The following is a 22,519-nucleotide window of genomic DNA, read 5'->3' as shown; positions in this document are numbered from 1 at the left end:
TCACCACCCCGCCGGCCCCGCCGCAGCCAAGTTCCAGGCAGAGCAGCAGGTGAATATCAAGTATTTATTTACATTTGTATTTACATTTCCAATTCAGATCGCATCTGTAACTTCTGCAAAATGCGCACCTTATTATCCCTTTGGGGGATTCTTCTGGCGCTCATAGTGCCTCCATCGCTCGCCCTGCAAAGACCTCAACCAAGGTCCTACGATACGCACGCTTATTACGCCTTGGAGCTCGACCCATCAATATCACCAGCAGCCGCGCTGCAACTCTCAAAATCTTTAGGCGTCGAGCTGGTGGAACGTATAGGAGAGTTGGACGGACATTGGCTTGTCAGGACTGAAGGGTGGACACCAGAGCATGCGTCAATAACAAAAAGAAGTGTTTCTCATGATCCAATATTGAAGCGATGGGAAGCATTGCCTTCAAGTCTTGGCAAGAAATCCCTCACGCCCTTGTCACTCAAGCAACGTGCCAAGCGACATAAATCATATTCTCCTCGTTCCCGTCATTCAAGAGACGATAGAACAGAGCTTTTATATGCCCAAAATGAGCTGCATTTGGCAGACCCTATGCTCGATCAGCAATGGCATCTCATCAATACCCAGATGAAGGACATCGAGCTCAATGTCACTGGCCTTTGGGGGAGGGGTATTACTGGTGAGGGTGTTCACGTGGTGATCATAGACGATGGACTGGATGTAGAGAGCAAAGATTTGAAGGATAATTTCGTGCGTCATCGCTCGCTGAGCTCATTTAGTTAAACTCACTGGCTCTATGCAGTTCGCTGAAGGGTCTTACGACTTCAACGACCACACTGAGCTTCCGATTCCTCGCCTCAAAGACGACCAACATGGTACTAGATGTGCTGGCGAGATTGCTGCTGTTCCCAACGACGTGTGTGGAGTCGGCGTAGCATATGATAGCAAAATCGCCGGTGTCCGTATCCTTTCGGCTCCAATATCCGATGCCGACGAAGCAGCTGCTCTCAATTATGCCTATCAACTCAACGACATTTATTCTTGCTCATGGGGTCCTCCCGACGATGGGAGGTCAATGGAAGCCCCTGATGGTTTGATCCTCAAGGCGATGGTGAACGGTGTTCAAAAGGGACGAGACGGTAAAGGATCGGTTTTCGTGTTCGCTGCTGGCAACGGTGGTGGATCAGACGATCAGTGTAATTTTGACGGATATACGAACTCTATTTTCTCTGTCACTGTTGGAGCGGTAGATAGAAAAGGATTACATCCTTACTATTCAGAGATGTGTGCAGCCATGATGGTGGTTGCGCCTTCTTCAGGCAGTGGAGATCACATTGTGGGTCATTGTGTCTGTCCTTTGCGCTCAATTGACTTTCTCTGTAGCATACAACAGACGTTGGAAAGGATAAGTGCTCACACAGCCATGGCGGAACTTCTGCGGCTGCACCTCTCGCTGTTGGAGTCTTCGCTCTCGCCCTTTCCGTGCGCCCCGACCTTACTTGGCGAGACATTCAACATCTTGCCGTGCGGCATGCTGTTTTCTTCAACCCTGATGATCCAGCTTGGGAGCTAACTGCTGCTGGAAGACATTTCAGCTATAAATGCAAGTTCCTTTCTACATAACGCACATGTGCTGATATCATTCTGCAGATGGTTATGGAAAGCTTGACGCAGGTTTGTTCGTTGAAGCTGCTGAAAAATGGCAACTCGTCAAGCCCCAAACGTGGTATGACTCTCCATCGGTTTATCTTCCTACCACTTCGCCTGCCGATGTCACCAGACGTCAAGACGAAGCTGCCGACGGCCCCACAAGCTCTGACGAGGAGACCTCCAACCCGCCGCCTGTGGTCGAGCCCAGTGGATCTTTCATTACAGAAGATGGTGTTATCTCCACGTATGAAGTCACTCAGTCTATGCTTTTTGATGCCAACTTTGAGAGACTGGAGCATGTCACCGTTAGGGTTTGGATAGACCATCAGAGGAGGGGTGATGTTGAGGTGGAGCTTACCAGTCCCAATGGGGTGGTTAGTGTCTTGTGCAGGCAGAGGAGGTTTGACAATGCAGATAGTGGTTTCCCTGGCTGGAAATTTATGTCTTTGAAGCATTGGTATGTTTTAATGCGTTTTTGAGTGAGACCAAATGGATCTGATGAAATGTAGGGATGAGAACCCGGTAGGTACATGGACCATCAAAGTCAAAGACCAAGTCAACCCCGACAAAACCGGCCGTTTCGTCGCATGGTCACTTCAGTTGTGGGGAGAATCTGTTGATCCTGCCCTTGCCAAACTCTGGGCACCCGCAGAAGAAGGTCAACCGGATGAAGAGCAAACAGGTTCCAACCCCAGTACTACTGTCAGCCAAAAGCCCAAACCTACGGCACTCCTTCCTGGGGATCATGGTGAGGCTTCTGGTGAAGCGACCCAGCCAGGACTCGGATCTGCTACAGCCCATCCTCAACCCACAAGCACGACTGGTGACGCTGGAAATGTCGCGGAGCCAACCGGCCCCACAGATGCCGATGCCGACGAAGGGTTCTTCAGCGGTATTTCCAACCTCGCTTCATCCTCTACATGGCTTGCAGGCGCAGGTGCCATTATCATCCTCTCTGGTGCTGCTATTGGTGCCTTTTTCTTCATCCGTGCCCGACGACAGAAACGCAACCTCTTTGGTCTCTCCAACAACGGTCAAGGAGCTCGCGGTGCTTACGAGCCTGTTGATGACGTGCAGATGAGTCTCCTTGAGAGAGGCAGGAGGAAGTTTGGCAAGAGCAAGAGTGAGAGTCAAGGAACGAAAGATTTGTATGATGCCTTTGGAGATGGTCCGAGTGATGAAGAGGAGGAGGATTTGGATGAGAGGACTGCATTGAGGTATCATGATGGTTTCTTAGAGGATGACGAGCCGAATGAGGTAGGGCCCAAGACAGAGTACAAGGATGAGCCTGAGTCTGAGCCTGAGACCTTTAAAGATGGAGAGGAAACTGTGGGAACAAAAGATAAGGGTAAGGGGAAAGGTCCAAGTGAGGGAGAGAGTGGTAGCGGGAGTTCCAGCAGTTGGCAAGATGCCGCCGACGAAGAAGCGCGTGTGTAAGATGGGGGTATCAACGAGTCATGGATGATGTACTGTCATATGTATATATCGCAATGTCAATCTTTTGCATCACATTCGGAGGTCATTCGAGCTTTATATGAATGCCTTGTTATTGTCCTGCTTTCCACGTATTCCTTGAATAAAGATTTTTACATTAAGGTGCATTTCCGTTCGATGGGGGTGGAGAAAGTTATGACGTCACCTTTAGGTGAGTTTTGCCACTTATTGCAACGCTGGTGGTTGTCGTCGTTCGTTAATAAAAATCAATAGACAGATGTCTGTTCGAGAGAAGTGAATAGCCATTGCTCGAAAGCGGAAGAGTGTAGAGCGATCCAGCAAGTCATATATCAACCTAATAACCACCAGAAAGACACCCAGCTACCCAAGATTCTGGATAACTCTCCATTATCATTACACATACCCTGCATCGCCGTTATAGCATCGTTCTCACAGCTCCACCAATCTCTCTTTTTCAGGTTTTACAATCCATTCAACCTTTTTATACTTCAATGCCCGATCCTCTCGAATACGCTGAAGAAGAAGATCTTTTCGGGTCTGAGGGAGAATATGATACTACAGACCCTTTCACCCTGGAAAATGTCAATCCCTCCGTCCCGATCGCTACTCCTACTACGCTCCCTATTGCATCGATATCTAGACCTGCAACACAGCGAACAAGACAGCAAGTTTATCCTCACATTAGCAGATCAGCAGTTTCCGGAAGGAATGATGGTGAAGCGAGACTACAGGAGCTGAGGAATTTGAAAAAGAAGGGGAAAGAAGAACCTCCGAAATTTGGAGTGAGATCGTTGAAGAATATTGCCATGGGCGGTACGTCTTGCAGAGCAAAGGGTCGGAGACCAAATTGAAGCTGACTTGATTCAAGTCGTGCAAGCAAACTCGGGCCGAATCTGGGATATAGGAGATCTTGAGTATTCCCTTGTGAAGCCTTTCATCGATGAAGTTCCAATGGAGCAGCTGGCCGAAATCGAGGCAAATTCTCCTGTACGTCTACAGTCGATTTCTAGCCCTTACGTCTGAAACTGACTTAATACTTTGCATAGCATATCAAGAAGGACACAGACTGGCTATATGAGTTGTTCATGTTACAGGACTATCGCCTTTTCCATGAGCGATGCCGTGAACGACAGGGGGAGCCTAGAACGACTGGATGGAGGAAGATGTATAAGGTGCGAGTATTCCTGCCCCAAATACATAAATGACTGACCATTTTTCGCTCATAGAAAGCAAAAGAAGATGCTGCAGAGCGCCAACTTCAAGCAGCTGATCGTGTGGCGGCACGGTACAAGCAATTGGAAGAAGAGAAGAAGTCGAAGAGCATAGTGGTGTTGGACCGTGTTGTGCCGGATAAAAGACGGAGTAGAGGCAGAGGAAGAGGCGGTTCGAGTATTGGATCCTCATGTAAGCTCACATTCTATTCCTAAGACTAAATACTTACGCCACCTCTGCAGCGTCTTCGAGGACAGCTGGTGCCGCTAGTGCCATCGCAAAAGCTCGAGCTGAAGCTCAAAGGGCTAGGATCGCCCTTACTCACGCTTCGGGACGTTATGTCCCTCCTGCGCAGACGCAAACACATGCTCAACGAGTTGCTTCAAGTCAACTTTTCAAGAACCCTTTCCTGCCCAGTGGAAGCACGAGTACTTCGTCCACTGGCTACCCTCCTGCTCCATCCCCGCCTCAAAGCCGCCTCCCGCCTCCGAAATCCCTGAGAAACTCTTTAGACCGCATATCATCAATTCCCAAGAGCCGTAAACAATTGCAACATCCATTGTCATCCCCTATATCTGGCTCGTTTCCCACTTCTCAACATTCTCAAATGCGTGCAGCTCTTCCCGCGCACTTGTCTGGCCGGACCGGCACCAGCTCTCCTCAACCTTCTGAAAGATTCAGAATAGATGGTGATAGGAAGAAAAAGGAGTTCAAAGAGATCCGCAAGCCCCAAGTGAAGAATTTTGAGGCACCAAAGTTGGAGAACGAGAAAAGCAAGGAGAAGGTCGACTTTTTTGGTGGTGCAGGTGCAGATGGAGGTGGGATATTCAGAGTCAAGAAGAGAAAGCTAGGGACGGAAGCTGGAGCTGGAGGGGCAAAACGCCAACAGTAAAGCAAGAGTCATCACCTTCTATGTGTCTCGGTAACTGTCAGTAACCCTTCAGCGGAGCCCCTCTTCAAGGAGAACCTTGTTGCATCTGATCACCATATATTTATCAACTTGTAGATCAATAGAAATACATACATTGTCAGCAATATCTGTAATCTTTTCGCACGTTACTCAGAGAAGAGCTTGTATTTGTAATGTCCTATGACCCAAGCCCTAGCATCTAGAAAAAGTGGTCATCTGTTATCCGTGCAGGAAAAGCGTCCAGTGAGATTTCAACCAACATAATCTAGTCAAATTAATAAAGTTCGGCATCCCAAGTTAAACCACTCACAATGCAGCTGCTGGCTATCAAGATGTAAAGCGCGGCTCCCCAATTGAAGGTCCATGGGAAATGACTGATTTGCGCTTGGCTTTTGATCTGTTCCGCGTACATGCCGACTATCCCACAGGCGACCCAAGCAAGTAAGGTTGTGACGAGGTAGTAGCATAATGATTTCTGGACCATACAATGTATAAGCGTATATGTGGATCTGGCAAAAAGAAGGTTTTTTCTACCTTTCCGAAGTCCTTCATCACGTCGAGAGCCATAAACAGCGTTGCCCCTGCTAAGAGAACGGTGACCACGTGTATAAAAACCATCGACTCGGCATACATGACGTAGAACATGTTGATGCTGTCGGTTTGACGGTCTATAGGTAGGATGTGAAGGAAGTTCAAGTCAGGTTTCCACGGTATGCCAGTTGTACAAAGTTTATTTGTGCTTAGCATCAAAAAGTGGATAATGTAGAATCCTTCGTACTTTTCTCGATTGTACCACATACATCCGCTTGATATGCCGCCTGATATTTTGATGCCCACAGTGATATCCCTCCAGTGGTCTCCGACGGCGTAATGACATTTGATGTCAAAGAATAGAGCGATAGAGACTGAACTGGATAAGGACATAAAAACCTATGAAGCGAAGAATAAAAGGTAAGGCTGAACGAATGAGTGGTTGTCCACGTTCGAAACATTTTGAGAATGCTCACCAATGAAACCTCCGATACTGATGAAGACGACGGTCGAGACAAATTCCCCTTCTATTCAGTAGCGCGTGGCATTAGACTTCTCTGTAGTCTCATAATGATAAAAAGATTATTCCTCTGTTAAGAAGGTGGTTAATGCATTGAAATGCTTTCTTGAGAGTTTAGCCAGTTGGAAGTCTCTATATATGCTCTGTCACGGGCGTCACGTCAGTCAGCGTAGCTGCCCGGCGCTCAACTCGGATGATGTAGTAGAACTCGACGAATGAAAGTGAAGGAGGATTCACGCCTAGCAGAGCCGGACGGAAGAATTGCCAGGCTGACGGAACAGAAGCTGGACTTAGAGGAAGGAATAGCCAGGGCCTGAAGGAGCAGGAGCTGGACTAAGGGCTGACTGAAGCGACTTAAAAGAAAAGAATGCTCGGAGGCAAGGTAGTGAGAAAGGACAACAGTGTTGATTTTCTGGGGACTATGAAAACTACGAAAAGCTATCTTCTTATATACCTTTCCTTCCTTCTGCTTACTCATCTCTCTCGGGAGAAAGTTACCGCTAACTCGTGGCGGGGACGGAGCTGTCGGACCGGGGGGAGATGAACACTGACCAAGTGTTGGGGAAGAAGAGGAGAGTGCTGACCAGGCGAAACGAAAGAAGAGGCAAGCCGAAAGATGCCTCGGTTGATTTTGCAAGAATCGGGCGATAAATCGCGGTCGTCTGAGGTGGAGGTTTGTTTGGTTACTTCGGGGACGAGGTGGAATAATATCCCGTTGCCCGGTTAAAGACGCCGCAGAGTGCGATTCTTGCATAACATCGTGACATGCTCATTCTCCTGTTGAGTTGCTAGAGGAGCTGATAGAGGAAGACGAACGATGCAGTGGATAGTCCATCGTGCCTCATTGCCATCCTAATTCATGTCATCTCCATCCGCATTATGATAGCCTGTCTGATGATTGATCATCGTCATAGAAGGAGGGCGAATGCATGTGCACAAGTCTTCCAGATCCCACAGCTTCCTTCATCAACCCCGCGTATCCTTGATCCTTCGTCGACCGCACAGATGATCGTGAGTCGATCAAGCCGGTGTGTTTCGAATCGAAATGATAAGATACTTTGGCCGAAACGAACCCCGGCTGCCTGACAGGTCCGTGCTTGCCATACGTCCGTCGACTTCTTCCAAGAAGAAGCATCCACGCTTGGCGACTGATAGACAGGAGGCACTAGACATTCTCATTTATTATGTCTTTTTTCATGTTTCCTATTAACAGTTCCTAGTCGGTCAGACTGCACGAATAAGGATGGCTCGAAAGAGTTCTCTCATCTCTTTACTGGGATTATTGTTGTGCGCCGCTATTCAATAGTTCCGATTATATGACAGTCAGGTGATGATAATAGGAAATCTGTACCCTTGTTAAGCGCTTAGCAGTGGAAAAACATCCTGGCAGCTTGTCCTTCTTGACAAGCATAGGATGAACGGCGGCAAGGTGACTGACCTTCGCCAACTTCTTTCGGCATCCTTCTGATCATCTAAAAACAAACAAACAAAATAAAGGACACAAAAAGGCCGTTACCGGACTGCGAACGGAGGTGGCATCCGTGCCTAAATCTAATCTATGTCGTCATCGAATCGTCCCTTTTAGGTCGGTATACCGGGAGATAACCTGCGGCTTGTTCCTCCTTTGTTGTTACCCTCCAGATCTCCGGTACCCTTTATCCGCTGCACACTGCATCGCTTCCCCCCGGAGAAAAAACAAACCATCACAGGCGACCGAGGACCGACAAGCGTTCGTGGAGCACCGGTACGAAGAAAATGCTGATACTAGCAGGAAATACATGTGTACTATTATCCGGCCGAAGACGGAGCCACCGGTCTTCTTCTTCTTCTATCCAGTCCTTTTACGTAGTACCGCCGCGTATATCTGTTATTCTACGACCCCCTGTCCATACTCGCCAACGCATCCTTTTTAATCTGTAGGCGGGTATAGGGATGTCGCGAGAAGGAGAAGGCTTCGTGGTATTAGGTGCCCTCCATTACCAGCGGTTTTCCGCAAGGTTTCATTTCTTTCCCTATATCCGCTTTCGTTGGCGTAGGACGTGTTAAACAAGTGTATAAGAATTTGGTCGAATTTTTTCATCCACCCATTACTCATGTTCATCGTTCACCTACAACAATATGTCAACAACTCTAGCCTACACCCTTCGCCATTTGGCTCAAAATATCCCCGATTGGGAGGCCTTCGGCAGTATGACCACAGTAATCACCGGCCACATTCCCAGAGATGTTTTATCTGGTAATAACCTTCGGATTCACTTACACTCGATTATCCAAGTCGTTCATAATCACAGCTCTGCAGACATAGGACCAATCCCGTCTCGATTTCAATCTCTTTTTCAATAATACCTCTCAACCAACGACTACTATGACCAAGCGACCGAGGAAAGAATCGAATTGAGCCCAAAGATTTCTCCCTGTACTCTGACTAACATCACAAAACTTCACTCTGTATGGTACACCATTTTTGAGAATCTCGTCGACAGCGAAGAGGGGATAAAAATCATTACATTGTCCAAGGGGTTGTATGAAAAATGGGCTCCGCGATATCTTGGCCCAAAATATTCTGGAGCTGTTATGGCTAGCCCTGGACTTTTCAAGGGACTAGACTCTCAAGACGAGGGGTACAAGCGCAAACTTCAGAACTTGTCTTCCACCAACACCCTCATCATTGATGAGTTGGCTTCCTATTGGCTCGTCGTTTCTCTCTCCAATACTCGACTGTCCAAGCTTCCCCGAGCGTATCGTCGTGTCTTCCCTAAAGTTAAATTGGTCAAATTAGCTTGGACAGTGGCTGGAGGGCTTCTTGAAGTCAAAGATGGGCAAGAGGATCACCAATGGCACTATTGGAACTTCCTTGACCAGTTGATGGAGCAGGTAGCCGAAGGCTGTATTATCGAGACCTACTGTGGCCCTGATGAGTTCTCTAGATTGGACGATCATTATTTTGTGGATGTGACCCCGAAAGTGAGCTCTCTCGGCATAGTATTTTTGAGCCAACTGTAATGCTGATGTTTACCTTCTTGGCCATAGTCTTAAGAGCAAAAGGAAAGTTGATACTGTGTGGATGGCGCTATGGCAATCCGCTAAACTGTGTATCCTATACATTCCTTTGCTATTTATTATTTTATCTTGTTATCAACAGCAGTCGTTATGAATAGATAAGAAAGCCAACTCGTGTATGCTACAACAATGATGTTGATACACAGGGATTCCACCTAGAATATTCCTGAGCATGTCTCAAGTCTTAGCTACACTATTTGTTTGCACCTGATACGATAGGAAGCTCCTATGTAACTACTTAGTAGTTCAATGTCTTTTTCTTTTTTTAAAATGAGGCCATACGTACCACTGTATACAACATCAACCAAAAAGCGTTCCCGAGGTGGAAATCAAAACCAGTATCATTGTTACTGATCCTATCCCTCAGCACAACTATGTAGGCAAGATCAAACCAAAATGCAAGCCATGCAATAAAGTTTGCCCAGCTTTCCAGTTTCTTCGACCACTGTCATCAATCAGCTTATCACTCTCGCCCTGGACTAAAATGAACTCACGTAGGACCATCCTTCGTCTGGTTTTAGACAGAAGAACATAAAAACAATTGCTAGTCCCATCAGAGCCGTTGCCAGGTGATTTAGAGCGACAGCACGGCTCATCGCCCCAGGAAAAGATGATACCAGAGTTTGGTTCGATGGGAGCTGTAAATACTCTGCGTCAGGGCGGAAAGTCAATCCCTTAATACAATGAGGTGATCTATTTCTCTGCGTTAACAACCACGAATACGCTAGTGTAGACCGACTGACTGTTTGCCAAGCCACATACACCCTCCCTTGGTCCAGCAGCCAATTTGACAGTTGGCGGCTGGCGGTGATCCCATCCGATATTGATATGTTGGCTGTCACGTTGGATAGATTAAGGTCATGGAGGCTGAGAGTCGAGCAGGAGATTAAGATAAGCAAGACGAATGGTGTCCTGTAGTTCTGATTTAGTAGTATAAGATCATAGCATTACAATCTGAACTTGGTTACAGATTAGGAACAGACCAAAAGTAGCCAACATGAAAGGGGCCAAAAGGCGCTGTCAGATGTGGTAATCGGTGCCAAAATAAGCGGAAGTAGGGCTTTAGACTACGGAAACAGAAGTCAGCTATGATAATTTATTAAGATACAAAGGTCCAGCTTACAGCTATATCAAAGGTCATGGATTGCGCATCATTTCCCCCCTCAAGCTCACGGTGAGACAGGTGAATTTCTCGAATTTCGCAATTTTCTAGGACTTGCTCCAAAAGCCTCTGCTTCATCACTATGTTCCATGTCTGTTGCATTATTCCTTCCTTTTCATGATAATGGCCCTTCAACACCGCCTGAGACAGCTCGACTAACTTGGCGTTCGGGGAAATTCTGTTGTATCGCCGAGGCTCGTGGGAAGCATGAGACAGAAGAGCGATGTGCCACATGGCAGGCATGTCCTCGATGCGTAAGGTCTCTACGTACCCAAGAGCTTTGGATTTTGGCAGGCAACTATTGTTTGTTGACTCTAGCCCTCTCAAAAGGCTCTTGCTTGCAATGACATGGCAATAAAGAGGTCGCGAAGTGATCTCATAGACATAACTGCGATAGGACGAGGGTCAATGTCGGTACCACTAGAGATAGTAGCTCGTGAAGGATGAGGTGGTAGACTGGCTCAAGTTTCTCCAATGAGGTTATGCTTTGAGACTCCTTATCGGCAAACTGAGGTGTCGTGGAACGTTCGACCAGTGGTATAGAGTAGATGGCAAGCTGGTCAAGGCTAATCGCTCTCTCGGAGGAAATTGGAGACAGCATGGCTGGACGCAAGGGAAGGGACGCGAAAGTGGGTAAGGTCCAAAAAAGAACGCATATTGGTGGGCGCCTCTGGTTCTATCAATGCTTTGGGAGAAGTGATGGTGGCGGAGATGGACGAAGGCTGCAGTGAAGCTCGCTGTGCGGATTAGGTGAGATATTCCCCAGGCACGCCTACCAATCTTCTTTTATTCCGGTCCCTGTTTCGTCACCAAAAACAAGCTTCTACCAAATCCCAGAGACGCACAAAAATCCGCCTGCTGCCTTTACAGGCGTTTTTAATGCAGAACTTGATCATAGTTCGTTTACGTACCAATAGACATTGTTCGACAGAAGCCGGCCTGCTTGCCACCAGTAAGTCTTTTTTTGTTAGACAAGCCGGCGCAAACAAGCGGTGGTCTTCCTCCTGATTCTGCCGTGGCAAGATACAGTAGCATTTCCTAGTCATCCAAGTTTCTTTTACTTATCAAGGTGGGGGACCAACAGTAGCTATGATTGGATCAGAACAGAACTCCTAACTTGCGTGTGCAAGCATAAATCAGTCAACTTCATTGGCTGTTGTCACTCAGAGCAAAAATACGAGTCACTTCTCACCATTTCGAAGACCCTCTAGCTACTCCATAGCTACTCCATTGGTCTCTCCTCCCTAACTATCTGCTTCAAGGTAGATACCTGTAGTAGAGAACCATAAGTGCAGAATAGATGTTTTTCTCAGATTGCGTCTAATGCATTAAAATCTGGGTACATAGGATAGAGGAAGCCAGGTCTTCTAAGTGCGTCGTCGTCATGAGGTTCACAGTGAAAAAATAGGTATGTCTGTCCATTCTATGGGAGGGCGATGTAAGAGCCCATCGACAACCCTCAAACTAGGACGAGTATATAGCAATGATGTCCTTTGTAGATCATGCTCTGTGGTAGGTCGAAAAGCAATTGTGTATGCGAGACTAGCGAGTATTGCATGTGGAGAGATGAGAACAGCGAGGGCGAAAATCGCTGATGAAAAGCTGCGACTCCTCCCCCGAGTGAATATTGCCTTACGTAATCGAGTCTCTTTGGGAACAGTCATTTCGGGATGAGAGAATAACGCCCTGTTCGGGGCACGAGGGCCGAAGCATTTCGAATTATTTGGAAGTCGCACCAATTTTCATGTTCACCAGTTCTCAGAAAAGCGACGATTTGGCTGTGAATCAAGAGTGGACTTAGGATGGTGGCGAGTCACGAGAAGTTTCCGCATCATGACATCAGACCAAAAGTCGGGAGGCTGATTTTATCCTTTGCCATTTTTTGATTGAGTACTAATTAAGCTTATTAAATGAAAATCGGCGATTTTTGCTCAAAAAACGGTATGACCTTTCGGATGGTGGGGCCACGTGACAATCTGTCTATTTTTTTATTCCGAAGCGCATATCTATCTCATATCTTTGAAGGCATTGTGCCTGATGCGCCAAGTCGCTCCTTTCACAATTATCTGCATTCTGTACGTCACCAAAGCACAATTACCGCATTTTCGACAACAGACGTTGCCACCTGCTGCCTATATAAACAGCCATCCAGCAGCCGTCTAAAATTCACATCTGCAATCACTTAAGACTTTCAGAGAACACATCTACATTGATATACAACTCAAACAAACTACAATCATGGCGTGAGTCCCGCCGTCGCTTCCCCTGTTATCCTATTAAACAGCAGCTCACAAACTGTCGTCCCTGCAGTTGCAACTGCTCCCTTGAAAAGAACATTGCTTGCTGCTCGTAAGCGCAATTCATCACACGCATCTTTCAAAAGCTCTCCAAGGCTAATGTACATGGTGCAGTACCAGCGAGGCTCAAGATAAGTGCACTTGCCAGAAGGGTAAATGCGAATGCGAAGCCTGCCCAAATTCCACCAAGACTTCCGAGTCTGGCGCTTGCAAGTGAGTGTCAATCAGTTAAATTTATTTCTCAGCTCACCTTGGTCTCCTACTTTCAGCTGTGGCGACAAGGAAAAGGTCAGCACTTGCGGGTATGTAGTCCTCATCAGATCGCATGTAAATAGATGGGTTGACGGCATTTCTACCATAGCTGCAATGGATCTGGTGAGGCTTGCACATGTCCTCCCGGTCAATGTGCCTGTGACAAATGCTCTAAAAAGGCCAAGAGCGTGAGCACTTGCGGGTAAGTCCTTTTCCTAGTCTTACAACGAGCGAGCGTACTCGTCGAGCTGGTTGCGACGAAGGGCAGCCAGTCGTCATATATAAAGGCAGAGGCGCTGGCAATGGTCGATGATGAAGCCGTTTTAGAGAACGACGTCAGCTATTGAACAGATGCTAATCGAATTCCATACAGGTGCGGTGGATCTGGCGCGGCCTGCTCTTGTCCGCCTGGCGAGTGTGCATGCGACAGCTGCCCCAACCAGGCAAAAGAGAAAGTCAGCTCCTGCGAGTGAGTATTAAGTGTATTTTGATCGCTATATATGACAAGTGCTTACGCGCGGAATAACTAGTTGCAGCGGGTCTGGCACTGCCTGATGTTTTTTTCCAGACCAATACTTCTAGGATAATTGTCCGACCAACGCCAAATGAACTCAGGGGAGCATGGATCTGTCTGTTTTACATGTGCATTAGTCGCTAATCATGGTGGGGGGCAAAAAGGGGGCCCTTAGTGACATGCATATTGTTGCATTGATACATGATTCGGTTTGAGCAAGACTAGGATTTTCCGTCAGGAGGTCACTATTATAAAAGAAGACTTGCATTGCAATAGCCGTGAAAAAACCAATGGCATTTACCCATTTCAGATCTGACCAGTAGGATGCTTTGCAATCAAATTTTGGAGTCTCGATTGGGATGTTGCCAACGAAAAAACAGGCTTCGAATCTCAAGGATCATTTAGTTAACTGTCAGTCTGCATGTTCATTTGATATTACAAGAATTGTTAATAATCAACATGGCCGAAATCCCAAGTTTTGATACACATTCCAAAATCTGCTGTCGCGTGCGCTGGTGGTAAATGCGCTTGACCGTCGTCGTACACAATTCCGCCGCCATCTTGCTCACCCAGGGCCCAATATACCAAGTAGATCTTTGTGCCGTCCATTTGAAGACAGGATGAATGCTTTAGCCCATTGGTATGGACGTCAAGAAGAGAGAGAATGCGTATGCTGGGCCAGACTCCGTCAGCGAAATAGGACGATGACAAATTGTAAGGCGGTGGAGGTAAGGATGAGGCGTCGAGGAGGTAAACCTCAGACGTCTGGAAAGGCAATGAGTAAATAAATTATGACATGATGTTGTATGGCGGACCCACTGTATTGAACACCACCCGTTCTCCATTAGTATAGAGCTGGTTGATTGGGCTCTTGAACCTAATGGCTAGCAAATTCCGCGATAATGCTTCGCTCCGTTCCCTTTTATCTACAATGGAGAACACTGATTTGTAGTCTCTCACCACGAAGAGAACACTATACTTATTGGCGCAAAACAAGTCACTGGAAGTAAAATGGCAACTATCATACAATATCAGACATAAGACTGTCGGGGATACAGGTAACTCACGCCGAGAATCCACCATTTGCAAGTAACATCCTTTCACTGATGAGCCTCTCGGCATTCTCAAAAGCAGAGTCTTGCCTCCAAAGCCCTTTCACCACAATTTCTGAGACCCTTGTAGCCCCTTCAAACGCGGAAGGGAGGCGTTGGATTTCATTACTCTCAGACAGCTCGTACACCGCTTGGACTTGAGCGTCAAGGTCGCGGAGATACGAAGTGGGGAAGGAGTTGAGCAGTTGCTTAGTCTGGCGGGAGTAGACGTGCATTGCCACTGGACCGCAGATGAAGACGTAGTGGTCATCAAACTCAATATACTACCGGAGATCATTAGACATTCTCAGTGTCTACCAAGTAGAAAAGCAATCAAACTCACACTGATGTCCCGATCGACATGTTGATGTCTAATTCGAATAGTCTCAACCCTATCGTCGGCCAGACCGAAAAGATATATTGCTTCCCTCCCTGCGGTACCTAATACTGGTCTCTCTCCCTCCTGGCCCTCGTTATCCATTCGAGCTCTGAAGGCCCAGCACTCTGTCGCAGGACGAAGGGTCTTGTAGTATGTCAAATGACCCCTATACGGAATATCTGTGGATGCCTGGGTGCTTCTATACGCATCATCATCTTCCTGAGTGAACGAGTAATCTGAACCGTACGTCTCCGAAATTGAAGGCGGGGGAATGGCTTGTCTTTGTTCTGGCGTAAGACGACGCATGGCAGAGGGGGTGATGTGGACTTCGAGCGCGTTGGCAAGTCCTATGTTGAAGACAACGAAACCACTAACGAACTCCATATGGGAGTACGGGGCAACGTCGGTGTATTCAAAAAGCAGGTTAGAATTACCTTCCACGTCTGCTGAGGAACACTGAATGCCGTCTTCTTCATCATCAGTAGGCTTTCTCTTCTTTTGATAGATTAACCATGTGCTCACCTAGCCTACTAACAGTGTAGAGAACATTCTCTTCGGGATCTACTTTCATCCTCCATACAGTATTACGTCCCGGTGTCAACCACCCTGGCTTAGCCCGCCCATATTTCCAATTTCTTTCCGTCACCACAGCATCTCTGCAAATTCCTCTCCAGCTTATCTTTTTATCGGATCCAAGTGTACCGGCCCTAATGAAGCTAGCATTATATAATGTGGGATCTCTTACTTCATCTTGTCCTAAAGATTTGAGAAACTGAAGGCGTCTTTTGTCGGACACAATATCAGATGCGAGATCCCGAAAGATGGATGTGGAATGATTGTCAATGAGAGTATACCAAGTCGTGCTAACAAGAGAGCAGTTGAGAAGATCTCGAAGCGGAAGAGAGTAGAAAACCTGAAGTAACAGTGAAGGCCCGATAACTTGGATTGGGTCGGTGATCTGTTGATCGCTTGGAGCGAACATGATGCGTCGTTGCTCAGCTTCGTTCCGTATGATAGAGCGTTGGAAGATGGTAATAGCACAGTGTATGTAAATTGTTCTGGGATGATGATGTTCAGAAATAATAGTTATATCAAGTCTCACATCCAATCTCTTACCTCCACCAGTGATCTTTTCGTCATCAAATGATCGATCGCTTTTATTTCTTCGTATCGCCCGCTGCTTACTGGAGTGGCTGGCGCGATGTGATGACGGTGACGATAATAATTGATGAAGCGGCGGTCGCCACCGCAAGGACACGCGATACGTAATAGAGACCCCCCTTTTATCCGAAGCCCCTTTTTTTGGGTTTTGCCCTCGCTCGATCGCTTTCTGGACTCTCCTCCGGCTCCTGGCTCCTGGTATCCATTGACCCCAATCTTGGATTCCGGCCTCCTGTATCACGAAGGCTGATTGATTCAATCCGCGGGCCTTGAGGAATGAGGAATACATTAGCAACAAAGGGTAAACGATAAGGAATGATAATGCTTGCTAATAAATGAAGAATGAAGTAATGAAGAAGAAGAAGGAAAGAAGATGTAAGGAGAAGAGTAAAAAGTTGTACGAACGAAAACGACAGGAGGATATTTGGGTTGCCTATGAGATGAAATGTAGCCGGGCCGATGCCCGGAACAGTGATGAAAAGTTAGCAGAGTTTTCAAGTTTTTTTTCTTTTTTTTTTTTCAAAAAGAAGACAAAGGTGAACATGGACATGCAAGCAAGGAAGAAGGGACAGACATGTTTTTCCGGGCAACTAATTCACAGAGGACAGGACTCGTTCCATCCGACGACGATCTGTTGTTGTTATTATATATTATTTACTCGCTACATAACATGACATCTGCGTTTTGTTCGTAGCGAACGCAACAGCTTCTGGGCTTTAATCGGTAATCCTTCTGTGAAGCCTCGCGCAGCAAGGGATTAGGCAATTCAAGAGAACGAAAGATGGAAAAGTCAACAGGAGAAGAACAGAAGAGATCAATCATCGCTTCGGAAACAATCGCCGTTCGGAACGCAAGGTGCAGGATGTTGGGTGATCTGTGACCCCTGCCGCAAAAAATCTGGAAGAAAATGCATGACACATGGAAGGCACAGCATGATGTGCGGAGTTTTTGATTTTTTAAGAGATTCCCTAGTAGGGCTGTCAAGGAACCATAGGATGACGAAAGCGGGGGACGCACGGGAAAGATTGGTGAATAAAAAACGACGGAGAGAGTGTGAAGATTATTGGTACTTATAAGCTGTAGTAGGCCAGTTAAAACATTGCCAGGGCAAAAAACTATGAGAGTAAGCCCGCCCTTTATGTACGATAAGCTACAAAGATGAAGTGGAAGCTGCTGGAAATATCAGAAAGAAACCAGAGTACTGCATGGGCGACTACTAATAATTTATTCTGCTGTATCATCCGACGCTGCTGCTGGTAGCATGCATGGCATGCAGTACGTAGGGGATTAAGTATTCTCTGCTGTCTATCTATGATTTTGTTGACAACATGTGATGAATGGTAAACGCTCGAGGTCGCGGCTTCCTATGGGCCCTATGGACGAAAGGGAGCAAAAAAAGAGGTCAAGCTGAAATATGCATCAGAGGATGAACGAGAAGTGCACGGAAAAAAGGATGGTGGGTGGATGCGAGATGGAGATCCACGCCGACATCCGGTATCCGAGAACAGGGCAGGGGCACCCGAAACCTGGATCACATTTCTGGTTTCACTTTTCGTTAGACGCTTTCCCCCGCTCTCCCTCCCTCGTTCCCTTCCATTTCCCGCTTTGCTGATAAAATCTGGGCAAGCGACAGATTTCGACAGATCGACGTGCCTCTGCATAGCCCAGTCTGCGCTCTGGCGGAGTGTATGCAGGAGAGCAAAAGTGCCCTCCTTGCTGCTCGACCCTTTTTCTGTTGGAGAAGATTATTTTTGCAGTTTCCAGGGGTGCATACCACATCTGGATGTTTGATGTTTCGCAAAGTTAACATCAGCAATCATAGACCAGCCAAAAGCATCAGTCCATCAATCAGTTCCTGTGCATCAGCCCTCTTCTGCGAACATTCCCCCACCCGAGCTTCTTTCTGCGCCCAAGACATTTCTTCCTCCCATCGTCCACTGCTCAGCGCCCATCGCCATCCCGCCGCTCCCGCAACTCAAAAACCTGCAATAGTCTTTGACATCTTCCTCAACACCACACTCAGTACGACAGCAAATGCCCCGCACTCAGCAGCCCTCAACAGGTTTAGGCATCGAAGACGAGCTCTCCTTCGGGTCAGACGAGGACCTTATTGCAGACGTTGGCGAGATTGCGTTACCTGCTACCGCTCCTAATCCTCCGTCAAATGCAAAGGCAGACAAGGATAGAAAGAGCAGGTTTAAGCTTTCCGGTAAAAAGAAGAGCGCGGAGGGCAGCGTCTTAGCATCAGCGCATCCACAGCACAGTACAAGGGAGATGAGAGACACAAGTCATAAGAAGGAGAAGAAGAGCAAGGAAGGGCGTAGCCTTGCTTCTGCGTCCATTGTGCTGGACCCCCAAATGGAATCAGTCTTGGACCTTACTTCAGGCGGCGCATACTACAATGCAGGAAGTGCTAGTGGCGGGTCAACACCTAGTCTGCCGAGTCTTACGTCTGGAAGCACCACCTCATCGAGAAAGAAAGGTGGATTCAGAAACGCTCTGAAAGGCCTAGGCATGAAGAAGGAGTCTGAACAGAGTTCCCTCTTCGCTACAAGGCAGAGAGAGAAGTTGGACAAGCTCAAACAGGTGCACAGTATCGACAGCTTTTCCACCGGCGAATACTGTAAGTTTGACTTTCAGAATGTGCTGGATCACTAGTTAATAACGTGTTGTCAGCCATGCAACCCTCTATCGATTTGTCACTATCAACCTATTCATCGAGAAGGACAGACACTACAATGTCTTCCGTATACCACCACCTTACGCCGACGAATGCACCTGGCACAAAGTCGAGGACAGAGAGGGAGGAATCACTGCATTCTAAACACGCTTCCGTCTCTTCTGTTACGCCATCTCAGCCTCCATCATATGCCAATACCGACCGTCAACCTGCTGCTTCCAACCACAAAATGATCCTCGAAAAATTCCCCGAAGCTCCGGCGACTAAGGAAACTATCCCACTTAGCAGCCCATCAACTCTGTCCTCCAGAGCTCCGTCCCCATTTCTCAGCCCTGCACTCACTTCCATTCTTTTACCTTCTTTCCCCACCACCGCTTCATCACTGGAAAATATCCAAATTCTCTCCGCTACTGTCATCCGACGCACAGACAGTTCTTCTATCGAGAAGGAAAGAAGTAGTTCACTCAGGAACCTTGCTGGCGGGCTTGGAAACGGCAGCTCGCCTTCTTCAAAAAGACCCGTGTGGATCAGCCAGCAGATGATATTAACCAGCTTCAAGATTGGCGGAAACACCCCTGTCGGTTCACCCAATCCTGAAGCGGCCCATGTCATCACTTCTGAGTCGGAAACGGATGCCGCTAAAACGACTGCTCATCTGCATCTCTTTTCCATCCCCACCACGACTCCTCGATCATCCCTCAAATCGTCGACTTCTCCGATAAAACCTTCCCCTCCTCAGCCTCAAGTAGAGTTGGAAAGAATGATGTTGAAAGCGGACAGTACAGCTGGTTTCTGGGAAGAAACTAATGGGGAGAGGAAGTTTGTTATGCGTATTGGTTTTGGATATGGGAAAGGTGAAGAAAGGGAGGGTGAGGGCGTGGAATGGATTGTCGAGATGAGGAATGCGTGAGTTTTCAATTTTTTTGTGGGTTGTCATGTCACTGACGAGATGTCTAGGGAGCAACTGAGAGAGTGGATACAGCAAATCAAGTCTATCGCTGTTGTTATTCGGTACGTCATGGTCGTGGCTACTAATGTCGTTTTTGTTTGTGAGCTAAACGATGGGATAGTGCGGAGAAGGAAGGTCACGGCCACGCCATTCGGGAAGCATTTTCCACTGGTTCAGCCCGAGGTGACGACCTCGCACTCGCTCTCAACATGCAGCGTCTCACCCCTTCCCACTCCATCAAGAGCAGACCCACGTCCTACCAAAGCGGTAATACCGGTACACCAGTCAGGAACTCGGTTTCTTCCCCTATCGGCCGCCCTCCTCGAAAGGAGAGCTTGCCCGAGGCTCCTACACCGTCCCGTGCCCCTGCTAGCATTGTCGAAGAGGACAAGCAGGAAGCTGCCAAGGAGGAATCCCCCATGCTTCTCCCTGAAGAGATCCGTGGTCGACTTGATCGTTTGGATCTCGGGTTGTACACCCCTCCTACCCGTGGCTCCAACTTGCGACAAGCTTCGGAAACTTCCCTGTCACCCGCCAGACTCAACCAACCTATCCCTGCCAAGCTTCCGCCACCAACAGTCGCGCCGCCTAGCATTCCGAAGTTTGCTATCCCTGCTCCGCAAGAGAAGGAAAAGAAAATGTTGACGGAAGCTGAGAAGGTTAGACTTGAAGCTCAGGCGTCCACGCCCGTTCCTGTGGCTCCAGTGTCAGTTCTAGCTGGTTCTTCGACTACACTTCACGCGCCTGAACAGGCTGCGGATGCGCAGAGCATCCACTCAATCCCGAGCGTTAGCTCCAAAACCAGTACCACAACGAGCAGACGGCGAGCCGCGAAGAAAATGGCCCTTGACATCAGTGAGTTTGATTGTTGTTGTTGGTTTGGAGCAAGTATTCTGATTTTAGTATAGTGTCTGAATTCAACGAGTCTGGCATGGGTGACTTTGAAGTGGAGGAAGAAGTGCCTATCAATGAGGACCGCGCAAGAGCTGTTCGCTTTGCATAATCTGATGCCTTTTCAATGGCAAGACTTTCACGGAGAAACGTAGGTGTGTGATAGGAGAAGAATGGAACGAAGAAGAAAGAAGTTTTTGGGTTGTGGTACATAATGACCAATTTAACGAATGACGAATAGTTTGCGGACTTGTAGCTGTATATACGCGAGGAGACTTTGGGGATTAATCTGGTTCGCATAATCATGCTGCTAGGTAATGACACTTCACATAGATTGTCGCGATGCATTGGCATGACTATTGATGGTGCCAGGAGTTGAAGTGGCGCAGGACATGAGTGACAGTGACGCAATTCGAACTCGAATCGCAATCTTTAAGAAATCGTGACGTAGGGTGATGAATGCAGATATGCCTAGGCAAGGTCGTCAATTGATCAAGCAAACAATAATGTTGAGTGAGATTACTCACAACACGCTAATGAAATACAGAAATTCGACTAGTTCGATATGTCTCCTCCGGCATAAATCTTTGTCGAATAGAAAAAGCTGTCTTCATTATTAAGATCGACCAACATCAAGCCAGATCTATTAGCGGAACGCTGCCATGGCCATTGCGCCCTGATTATCGCCCCACAGGGCATCTGGATGATGGTAGCCACAATCTGTTCTACGAGTTAGCCTGACGCTCGCAGCTGGAGAGTCCGCGGACATCAGAGTGAAAAACAGGCACTTACAGCAATGCGCCAGCTTCCTAACATGTGATTTCAGCTACGATCACCCATCCTTCTCCTCAGCGCTTTAGCTGACTTTATTTCCCTCCTGCAGCAGCACTAGCTCTTAGAACGTCCAGAACAGCCTTGCCTCCTGCGCGTAACGCTTCTTTTCTTGAAAACTCGAGAGAAGCCCTTTCCTCTGCCCATGCTGCCAAATCTTGCGCTGTAGGTTCCTTCTTTTCTAACTGCTCATTTGCAGGCAAGATTGGGAGGGCGCCGAACAGCTGGGACTGGGATGAGCCAAGGAGGCCTAATAACAGCTGGGTATCTAAACTAATTTTAGCACGATGATTCATGAGATGTGGGAGAAAAGACGTACACTCGAGGTACAACCCCTCCAATCTACCGATTCCCTCACCATCCCCGAACACACCCTTCTCAACATTATCGATCTCCTTCAACAGCTCTTCCATCCTTCCCAAAACCCCATCCGCCTGTTCCAAGCCCCTCAACAAGCCTGTGCCATCGTTCTCTGCAGGTAAAGCCGCGTTTGTGGCCTCGGTCGAATTGAGAAGTGCAAGTTGGGAAAACGGAATATTGGAAGTAGGACCTTGAGACAAGTTGGACGGTGTGAGGCCAAAGCTAAAGTTGGGAGAGATGCCCATAGTCCCTAAATTGGGTGTGTTACCTGTTCCACCACCGTTGGATCCGGGAGCGAGCGTGGTCGAAGCCAATGCAGATGCTACGAATTGAGATAGCGGAGAAGGAGCAAAGGTTGCAGGGTTAGAAGTGGAATTGGAAGGGGACGGATAGGTGAGCTGAGGGATTGGGAAGGGAGACGACATGGTACGCAGGATAACGGTCTTGAAGAATCCGGCAAAATGTGAGCAAAAGAAACAATTATCTATAATTAAGGACGAAAGAACGAAAGAAGCAATAAATAGAGAACAGACACAAACGCTAGCGCTCGTCATGGATGCAATTACGTAAGTGGAGAGGGTCGCCCAATCCCCTTCTTTCGAATTCCGCACGATGCAGACAACGGCCAT

The 22,519-nt window shown here is 47.6% G+C and overlaps 7 protein-coding genes across 8 annotated transcripts; 4 read left to right on the top strand and 3 right to left on the bottom strand.

Annotated features, from left to right (window-relative positions):
- The first annotated feature begins 92 nt into the window (after positions 1 to 92).
- Positions 93 to 3,164, top strand: CNH01120 (Kex protein, putative). Its single transcript, XM_572303.2, has 5 exons — positions 93 to 735; positions 788 to 1,321; positions 1,369 to 1,588; positions 1,636 to 2,092; positions 2,145 to 3,164. The coding sequence occupies exons 1-5, from the start codon at positions 121 to 123 to the stop codon at positions 3,070 to 3,072; spliced, it is 2,754 nt and encodes a 917-aa protein (XP_572303.1). The 5' UTR covers positions 93 to 120; the 3' UTR covers positions 3,073 to 3,164.
- Positions 3,165 to 3,349: 185 nt separating this feature from the next.
- On the top strand, positions 3,350 to 5,676 carry CNH01130 (pof4 protein, putative). The gene is made up of 5 exons (XM_572304.2): positions 3,350 to 3,903; positions 3,959 to 4,077; positions 4,137 to 4,262; positions 4,317 to 4,494; positions 4,545 to 5,676. Exons 1-5 carry the CDS (start codon positions 3,582 to 3,584, stop codon positions 5,192 to 5,194), a joined length of 1,395 nt encoding a protein of 464 aa, XP_572304.1. The 5' UTR covers positions 3,350 to 3,581; the 3' UTR covers positions 5,195 to 5,676.
- A 3,680-nt stretch (positions 5,677 to 9,356) lies between these two features.
- CNH01135 (hypothetical protein) lies at positions 9,357 to 11,188 on the bottom strand. Its single transcript, XM_024658705.1, has 5 exons — positions 10,447 to 11,188; positions 10,067 to 10,390; positions 9,818 to 10,016; positions 9,610 to 9,768; positions 9,357 to 9,557 (listed from the first exon to the last, which is right to left on the bottom strand). The coding sequence occupies exons 2-5, from the start codon at positions 10,138 to 10,140 to the stop codon at positions 9,501 to 9,503; spliced, it is 489 nt and encodes a 162-aa protein (XP_024514619.1). The 5' UTR covers positions 10,141 to 10,390; positions 10,447 to 11,188; the 3' UTR covers positions 9,357 to 9,500.
- Positions 11,189 to 12,590: 1,402 nt separating this feature from the next.
- CNH01140 (expressed protein) lies at positions 12,591 to 13,705 on the top strand. The gene is made up of 7 exons (XM_572305.2): positions 12,591 to 12,728; positions 12,796 to 12,834; positions 12,897 to 12,995; positions 13,052 to 13,084; positions 13,144 to 13,236; positions 13,408 to 13,503; positions 13,565 to 13,705. Exons 1-7 carry the CDS (start codon positions 12,724 to 12,726, stop codon positions 13,587 to 13,589), a joined length of 390 nt encoding a protein of 129 aa, XP_572305.1. The 5' UTR covers positions 12,591 to 12,723; the 3' UTR covers positions 13,590 to 13,705.
- A 47-nt stretch (positions 13,706 to 13,752) lies between these two features.
- On the bottom strand, positions 13,753 to 16,257 carry CNH01150 (hypothetical protein). Of its 2 annotated transcripts, XM_024657648.1 has the most exons (6): positions 16,135 to 16,257; positions 15,541 to 16,076; positions 14,983 to 15,485; positions 14,616 to 14,923; positions 14,368 to 14,566; positions 13,753 to 14,313 (listed from the first exon to the last, which is right to left on the bottom strand). In XM_024657648.1, exons 2-6 carry the CDS (start codon positions 15,998 to 16,000, stop codon positions 13,996 to 13,998), a joined length of 1,788 nt encoding a protein of 595 aa, XP_024513326.1. In that variant the 5' UTR covers positions 16,001 to 16,076; positions 16,135 to 16,257; the 3' UTR covers positions 13,753 to 13,995. The 2 variants fall into 2 exon arrangements, with proteins under 2 accessions (XP_024513326.1, XP_024514618.1); XM_024658704.1 differs by lacking the exon at positions 16,135 to 16,257 and having other exon boundaries at positions 15,541 to 16,111.
- A 1,492-nt stretch (positions 16,258 to 17,749) lies between these two features.
- Positions 17,750 to 21,056, top strand: CNH01160 (hypothetical protein). The gene is made up of 5 exons (XM_024657649.1): positions 17,750 to 18,802; positions 18,856 to 19,765; positions 19,817 to 19,870; positions 19,930 to 20,663; positions 20,717 to 21,056. The coding sequence occupies exons 1-5, from the start codon at positions 18,214 to 18,216 to the stop codon at positions 20,809 to 20,811; spliced, it is 2,382 nt and encodes a 793-aa protein (XP_024513327.1). The 5' UTR covers positions 17,750 to 18,213; the 3' UTR covers positions 20,812 to 21,056.
- Positions 18,879 to 22,376, bottom strand: CNH01165 (hypothetical protein). Its single transcript, XM_024658703.1, has 4 exons — positions 21,850 to 22,376; positions 21,492 to 21,798; positions 21,227 to 21,419; positions 18,879 to 21,170 (listed from the first exon to the last, which is right to left on the bottom strand). The coding sequence occupies exons 1-2, from the start codon at positions 22,313 to 22,315 to the stop codon at positions 21,566 to 21,568; spliced, it is 699 nt and encodes a 232-aa protein (XP_024514617.1). The 5' UTR covers positions 22,316 to 22,376; the 3' UTR covers positions 18,879 to 21,170; positions 21,227 to 21,419; positions 21,492 to 21,565.
- Between the last annotated feature and the right edge of the window lie 143 nt (positions 22,377 to 22,519).

This window comes from Cryptococcus neoformans, assembly GCF_000091045.1.
Source record: "Cryptococcus neoformans var. neoformans JEC21 chromosome 8 sequence".
NCBI classification, from domain to species: Eukaryota; Fungi; Basidiomycota; class Tremellomycetes; order Tremellales; family Cryptococcaceae; genus Cryptococcus; species Cryptococcus deneoformans.
The sequence above is the reverse complement of the archived record's forward strand: the minus strand, read 5'-3'. Positions and strand labels throughout refer to the sequence as shown.

Excerpts from the sequence above, each read along its gene's own strand:
- CNH01120 (XM_572303.2), top strand. The coding sequence starts at position 121 with ATGCGCACCTTATTATCCCTTTGGGGGATTCTTCTGGCGCTCATAGTG. Across the intron at positions 1,589-1,635 it reads AAGACATTTCAGCTATAAAT|ATGGTTATGGAAAGCTTGAC; the intron begins GCAAGTTCCTTT and ends ATCATTCTGCAG. Across the intron at positions 2,093-2,144 it reads TTTATGTCTTTGAAGCATTG|GGATGAGAACCCGGTAGGTA; the intron begins GTATGTTTTAAT and ends GATGAAATGTAG.
- CNH01130 (XM_572304.2), top strand. The coding sequence starts at position 3,582 with ATGCCCGATCCTCTCGAATACGCTGAAGAAGAAGATCTTTTCGGGTCT. Across the intron at positions 4,263-4,316 it reads GATGGAGGAAGATGTATAAG|AAAGCAAAAGAAGATGCTGC; the intron begins GTGCGAGTATTC and ends TTTCGCTCATAG. Across the intron at positions 4,495-4,544 it reads TTCGAGTATTGGATCCTCAT|CGTCTTCGAGGACAGCTGGT; the intron begins GTAAGCTCACAT and ends CCACCTCTGCAG.
- CNH01135 (XM_024658705.1), bottom strand. The coding sequence starts at position 10,140 with ATGGGATCACCGCCAGCCGCCAACTGTCAAATTGGCTGCTGGACCAAG. Across the intron at positions 10,017-10,066 it reads TGTATGTGGCTTGGCAAACA|ATCACCTCATTGTATTAAGG; the intron begins GTCAGTCGGTCT and ends GCAGAGAAATAG. Across the intron at positions 9,558-9,609 it reads GGTTGATGTTGTATACAGTG|TTACATAGGAGCTTCCTATC; the intron begins GTACGTATGGCC and ends ACTACTAAGTAG.
- CNH01140 (XM_572305.2), top strand. Across the intron at positions 12,996-13,051 it reads TCCGAGTCTGGCGCTTGCAA|CTGTGGCGACAAGGAAAAGG; the intron begins GTGAGTGTCAAT and ends TCCTACTTTCAG. Across the intron at positions 13,085-13,143 it reads GAAAAGGTCAGCACTTGCGG|CTGCAATGGATCTGGTGAGG; the intron begins GTATGTAGTCCT and ends TTTCTACCATAG.
- CNH01150 (XM_024657648.1), bottom strand. The coding sequence starts at position 16,000 with ATGTTCGCTCCAAGCGATCAACAGATCACCGACCCAATCCAAGTTATC. Across the intron at positions 15,486-15,540 it reads CTACACTGTTAGTAGGCTAG|ACGGCATTCAGTGTTCCTCA; the intron begins GTGAGCACATGG and ends ATGATGAAGAAG. Across the intron at positions 14,314-14,367 it reads AACGGGTGGTGTTCAATACA|ACGTCTGAGGTTTACCTCCT; the intron begins GTGGGTCCGCCA and ends TTGCCTTTCCAG.
- CNH01160 (XM_024657649.1), top strand. The coding sequence starts at position 18,214 with ATGCCCCGCACTCAGCAGCCCTCAACAGGTTTAGGCATCGAAGACGAG. Across the intron at positions 18,803-18,855 it reads CTTTTCCACCGGCGAATACT|CCATGCAACCCTCTATCGAT; the intron begins GTAAGTTTGACT and ends ACGTGTTGTCAG. Across the intron at positions 20,664-20,716 it reads GAAAATGGCCCTTGACATCA|TGTCTGAATTCAACGAGTCT; the intron begins GTGAGTTTGATT and ends ATTTTAGTATAG.
- CNH01165 (XM_024658703.1), bottom strand. The coding sequence starts at position 22,315 with ATGTCGTCTCCCTTCCCAATCCCTCAGCTCACCTATCCGTCCCCTTCC. Across the intron at positions 21,799-21,849 it reads GGAGGGGTTGTACCTCGAGT|ATACCCAGCTGTTATTAGGC; the intron begins GTACGTCTTTTC and ends AAATTAGTTTAG.